Source organism: Thermobia domestica, chromosome 12 (genome assembly GCF_964235325.1).
Source record: "Thermobia domestica chromosome 12, izTheDome1.hap1.1, whole genome shotgun sequence".
Taxonomy (NCBI): domain Eukaryota; kingdom Metazoa; phylum Arthropoda; class Insecta; order Zygentoma; family Lepismatidae; genus Thermobia; species Thermobia domestica.
The window spans coordinates 148,478,781-148,485,466 of record NC_137465.1 but is presented as its reverse complement, the minus strand read 5'-3'; the positions used below and the strand labels follow the sequence as shown (position 1 = coordinate 148,485,466).

General features: G+C 34.2%; 1 protein-coding gene across 1 annotated transcript; it reads right to left on the bottom strand.

The window, feature by feature from the left end:
* Positions 1 to 204: 204 nt before the first annotated feature.
* LOC145665800 (uncharacterized) lies at positions 205 to 4,573 on the bottom strand. Its single transcript, XM_081732913.1, has 2 exons — positions 4,492 to 4,573; positions 205 to 1,975 (listed from the first exon to the last, which is right to left on the bottom strand). The coding sequence occupies exon 2, from the start codon at positions 1,958 to 1,960 to the stop codon at positions 413 to 415; it is 1,548 nt and encodes a 515-aa protein (XP_081589039.1). The 5' UTR covers positions 1,961 to 1,975; positions 4,492 to 4,573; the 3' UTR covers positions 205 to 412.
* Between the last annotated feature and the right edge of the window lie 2,113 nt (positions 4,574 to 6,686).

Below are 6,686 nucleotides of genomic sequence, written 5' to 3'. Positions count from 1 at the left end.
TTTATTTTATTTTATCCGATAGCGTCAATTTGAGCATTGTTCAAATGGAAATAAGTTTGAGTTGAGCACATTCATTTAAAATTTTAAGTCTGAGGTGAGTTTAGCTTGTTTACAGATATAAGTTTGAATTAACCTAAGCTCATTTTACACATGAGCTTTTATAGTCCTGTTCCAAATACACCAGAAACAAAAAAACGATTCTAAGTACCAATCTCGTTCTTTATTTTCATTTTTTTTACAGTGTCTTACACTACAAAAACTAATCAACAGCCTTACCTTTTTTCTACAAAAAAGAAGTTATGTTTACATAAAAATTATCAGTTGACCATATTCTCAAAATACCTGACGAATAACAAAGCAAAATTTCCTATTTAAATTATTTGTCAGCTTTCACTTATCCATTCTTCTTTTGTCACATAAAAGGGCTAACTGCTAGCCAGATATCGTAGTTGTTGACAGTAACATATTCTTCTAACTCCTTCATGTGCCATTCATGTATATTTTTACATTCAGAAATGTGTAAGCCTTTTAAGTTGTTTTTACTGCTTAGCAGATTCAACACATGACAACGACGTAAATTATGACATCCGTCAATAATTAGTGTTTGAAGATCTCGCCAATAGTTTCTTATAGTGACTTCGTCAAATACTTCGGATTCTATTTCAATATGAGTTAACTGTGCATACTGTAAAACCGGAGACTTGAGTAACTTCAGCCAACAACAACATGGCAGCCGTAGTTCGTCATAGTAACTTTTACCCAGTCTTAGAATTCTCAACTTGTTCAGTTCTTTGAAATTGAAGAACTGTGCATCTGGTACTTGGTAGAAATCCTCAGCATATAAATCCAAGCATTGTAAATTAGAGCAATTGTAAGCTATTCTCTCGACGTTTAAGCGTTTAAAGTTATGCAATTCTAGGGACTTCATTGTTTTCCCGTGTTTTTCCAAAACCGGATACAAACCAATATCAACGTCAAGTTCGAAATCTGCTAAGACATATAAACTTTCAAGACGTTGAAGATCCAAAAGAGGTTTTAGAAGATTAACAGCAGATTCTACAGGGATGAAGTAATATTTGAGCAGCACTGATTTTGCCTCTGGACAAAGTTTCACTCCTGCTTTGATTGCTTCTAATAGGGTTTCAGTGTTTATTATATCAGAATCATACGCATCATCGTCAGGTCTTTCGCAAGTGTACCAGTTAATAAAATCCAAATTTTTAAGTTTATATACGGGCATGTCAACATTTGCCCAATGAAATTCCATATATAATGAATACAATGCCTCTAACTGTTTGTTAGTGTGGAAAACACGTATTCCTGGACAATTAATGAGAATTACCTTGACTTCTTCTGTATTCATGGGAACATTGGATACGTACAGTTCAATTGGTTTACAAGAAGAATCTGTAAAAGAGTAAGTCCGTGATTCGATTTCCTCTTGAATTGATTTAGATGTTAGTAAAGTCTCAGAGAAAGTCCCATAACAGCAACCTTTAGGCAACGCTGGCCACATTGATCTTAACTCTGCATTATGGATCACCAAATCGTGCGGACAATGTTTGACAGAGATGTGTTCTACTCGAGTCAGTTTAAAAATTGAGTTAAAATATTGAAATGACCAGTCACTTGCATTAATCACAACTAACTCCTTCAACATTTTACATTGCAAAGAAAGCAGCTCGAGATCTTCTGGGTCAAAGCAAATGGTCGCTCTTCGAAGCCTTGTTGTGAAGAGTATCTTCAAGTTATCGTTACGAATTTCTTCACCTTTTCCATAACGTATAATATAAATGATATGAAGTTCCATTAGATCTGATAAAATTTCAGCAGGCAAGTCTGAGAGCCATTCCTTTCTGAAGTACTCCATATCTGGAGATTTCAACATGAGAACCTCAAGAGTAGCATTTAGGCAATGATAATAAAGTGACGCCGGGTTCTGTATTTTCTTACTGGGCATCGTGACTTTGGATCACTGAAATTAAAACCATTTTTACACAAATATAAGTATAATTGATGTTATAACCTTAAATACCGATAATATATAGGTCTATAAGTAAGTTTCTTTTTAATCTTAGTGTACTCTATTTAAAACTTACAGTCCATTTAAAACTTTATAATACAATGTTATTATAAAATGTTATGTTTGTTTAGAAATCTTCAATGCAATGCAAAAACTTTCGAACCAAACAACAATGTCGTCTTAAACTGCGCTCATAATCCGGGAAGAATAAGAAAAGTATTGGAACTATCTTTTAGTTTACTTAGGAGCATTTTATAGATAATAGGCTTTACGTACTATGTTTTCGATATTTTTCGTTCTTAATTGATGTTGAACCGAGTGAAAGAACAGAGTTCTTTATATATATTAAAAAAAAAAAAAAAAACACCAAATTAAGCTCTCAACAAGTCTTCAAAGAGCTCTTAAGATATTAATAAGGATTTGAGCTTATCAATGGAGTTCTTTTACAACCTTATCACGTAATAAAACAAACTACACTAATTCTTGTTTGTCTAACATAGAACTTTATCCTATCTGATAATGTTTCTTTTACAGATATCCTTTAATGTAGTTTGTCTTATTATGTATTAAGGTTGAGAAACAGGTCCGCTACTAAGCTCCTCCTTTTTGTAATTAAGAGAAAAGAAATCAAAAACATGATTAGAGGGTATGCAGCGTATTGAAAAGTCTTTAAGTTACTCATGCCTAGGAAATATTATAGTTTGGGTATATATAGTTGGTTGGAATGGTGTTTAGTATCCATTTCAGCAGCAAGGCTCTGTGAGACGTGGATCTACAGCTTAACGGAGATCCGATCTACATTAAATCCTGTCACCAATCAAGCCCGGGTCTCCTGCCTCAAAGACGTGTACACTAACCATATTAGCCACGAGGGAAGTCGTCGTTTATATAATATTAAAGGATTTTCATATACAGTATGTGCACGAAGTGTCTTTCTAAATATTATCAATCGTTAATAAATTTTATGCCTGAAAAAAGTTTTACTTCTAAATTTCCATTATATTGTAGAATAAATTTAAAAATTGTATTTCAATATTTCGTTAGTTACTGATATTTATATTTTTTTAAAAAAATATTACATTCATTGAATCATTTGCTTAATTTGGTGTTACTTTTTACTCACTAAATGCACGTTTTATACCCATCATTTTAAACATTTGCACAACTTAATGTAGTATCATTCATTATTGAGAAACAAAATATGTATTAGGTATATTTGAAATAAAACTTATGGTTAATTGATAGTTGCTCATTCTTCTCTCAATATATTTATTATAAGAAAAAACTAATAGCACCCAAATGATTCAAGTCGATGGTGTGATTTGAGATCGGAAAACAGTTTCTACTCACAAGGCCACAACCGCAGCCAATAGAATTACTGGCTTAGCTTATAACTTAACTGAGTCTTAGAAACTAATACTTATTTCGTAAATAAATGACCCCACTCAACAGATATTGTCAGTCCTGGCATATTGATATGCCAAGATGTCTTCTTATATCCCGGAAGAGGGATTGCTGTGGAACTTTTCTAGATTCTTTGGGGAATATTCATAGGATACTTCCGGACATCCAAGTTATTTAGTACAGGAACATCTTAATGGAATCCAAGGTAAATTCTATAGATATTTTTTTGTCCTTAAAGTTTTTATTGGAAGCCTAATATCCCAGGACAAGTGTGGAACTTGTAGGAACATCAATGGTCACATTGCGTTATGTGGAGTTATACTGTATACAATATTATTATTATCTTGATCTCAAATTGAATTGTGTGGGTTTAATGTCTGAGGCAGGTTCTAGTAGGCCAGGAAGTGAGAGGACAGATTGAGTACTAGAACTACAGATATTAGTGATACAAGAAACTGAATAGTAATAGGTACACTGGTTATATATTCAATTGAACATGACAATTAATAGCTCTGGCATCTGACCTTAATATATATATTTTCATCAATTAAATTATATTTAATACTGCAGAAATTTCACCAATTGAGAGTCCAATGAATGAGTCAAGTAATTTCGTCATTTCGGTGACAACGAATGTGCAAGGTTCCAAAAGTTCCATTTCTAGTTTCAAACAATATGTCTGCTTGATGAAGAAGGCATAAGGCGGGTGTCAGCTTTTGTTTATATCCATGCAACAAATCTTGTAACCTTCTTTAACTCTTATCAAGTTTCTTGTTTCGGAAATTTAAACAAACTTTATAATTCTCTCGATTATGATGGGCTATTGATTAATTCTAAACGTAACCAATTGTAGTACCCATTTCTTTGGAACACACTGGAAACAAATGATGCCGGAAGTGCGTCAGGTTTCACAAATCCATTGAAAAACCCTACTTATTGAGTCAGATTATTTCTATGGCGTTTTATTCTCTGAAAGGGTATAATTCTAAGAATAATAATTTTTACTTTTACTCTAACTTCATTGTTATTTTAACTTTTATTTCACTATAACATAAACTGATTACCTGTTTAATATACGTGCCACAAGTGAAATTTCCCCAAAGTAACACACATTTAATTCAGAGAGCGTTACTAAGTAACCACAATAGCTGCAATTTTATCCAACAATGCTATTTTCTTTTTAGGAACTGGCACATCCATGATATTTCGAATGTAATTCTCTATATAGACATTCCTCTGTTATTTTTTTTTTTAATTCTTGCATTTCCCAGTTAGGAAATAGATCCCACCCACTAAAGATGTAAAATTCCACAATATTAATTAGTGCTTTAAAAAAAAGTCCAAAGATGAGACACCAATCAACAGATTTTATTGAAGTGAACAACATTATATACGTGTAAAACTTCGAAAGTAATTTTGAACAAAATGAAGATTTAAAACAAGAAAGCAACGACTTAGAAATTGATGCTGTATCCTGTATGATAGACACACCGACTAATAAGATGCAACTGGTACTGAAGTATTACGCTAATCGAACTTTTTATAATGACGACCTAGCCTAATGAGGTCAGAGAGATATTCTATAGCCTAAAATTATGGTTTAACTGTCAAGTTTTAGTTTCTGTTTAACTATAATGTTATCCAAAAGTCAGACATGTTTGTGTATATCAATCGACAAATTACATCGAGCAAATCACGTCCGTTTAGACAACTCCTCACTGTGCAGAATTCCACGAAAGTAGTCTTAAACGCGTGTGCATCATTTGTGTACGTTTGTGCACGAAACAATTTTAAGATATTAATTTGGGGGGGACACCTCCGCTGATTGATGCCAAAGTGGTTTGTGCACAAAAAGGAAATGCCAGATATTGTCATATCTAGCTTAAGTACCAGCCTCTACAGCAACGCCGAATGGCGCCAAAATGGTGTCAATTCTCAATGCCAGAGATGAAGTGGGTCGTGGGTCAACAAGACGTGACCCACTGTGACCCACCACCTACCATGACCTACTCTGACCCACTACGACCAGCTGACACACTCTGCTCAGTGAATTGTAGATAGCATCTTCCGAATACCGGCAAATTTATTTCCTTTTTACTTTCAAGGCTTCCATTTTTCTTCCATTTTCATTCGTATATATTTACTTACCTGAGATGAGTAGACCTAACATGAAAACAGGCACTTTTGAATATTGATATTTCTATTGTAATAATAACAGTAATAACAATAGGATTTACTACTTGGCTTACAAGACAGTCGAATTTTACTCTGTTCTTCTTCTCCCTTACTTTGGCCCACTTTACCTTGATGTAAGACTTTCAAATTTCATCCTATTTTCACTGAAAAGTTCTGTAATTCAACAAGAAAATAATTATATGTAATAATTAAATTGCAATTCATCGTAATTTAGCCCATGACAACAGTTTACCTTTTTATATAGTAAAGATCATATGCACCGGTATTGTAACAGACCGGTGCTTGAGCAATTGACTGTAGAAATTCAACCTCCTATTACTGATGATTTTATAGCCTTTTTATTTCAAGTGTAAGCTGTTTAGTCAGTGGAGAGCAAGGGTGCCGATTTTGGGGGGCACGGGCCCTCCCAAAGCTCATGTGGGCTCCCCACATTGTATTTATGAATATACAATATTTTTCATGATTTGAATGCAATTTGTCTTTAAAATCCTCATATATGACCTCTGCATCTGGATGGGCCCCCAAATTTACGGAGAAATCGGCACCCTTGGTAAAGAGGAGGGCGTGGATCATGAGTCAGAGTTGATGAGAATGGATTTTTGTTTGTGGTGGATCAGAGTGGGTCACGGTGGGTGATGGGTCGTGAGTCACGGTGTGTCGTGGGTCCAGTGGGTCGTCAGTCACGGAAGATGGTGAATAAGTAGATCATGGGTCAAGTTTTCATTGAGCCACGCCATGTGTGGTCAATGCATCGTATGTACACGTTTGTGCAACAAAAACATCTCTTTCTGTACATAAGAAGTGTGAGTAGGATTTTGGAATAGGGCCTATCGCTTTTGAGCACCGTGTTCCGATTGGCGTCGATGGGTTTGAAAAGATTTTCCAGCTCTTTTGTCTAGCTTAAAAGGACTTGGACGAATAGATCCAAACTTGCAATTGTCTCTTTGGTCTACGATAATATATATATATATATATATATATATATATATATATATATATATATATATGTACGTATGTATGTATGTATGTATAAATATGCCGGATTTAGAAGGGGTGCAAAGGT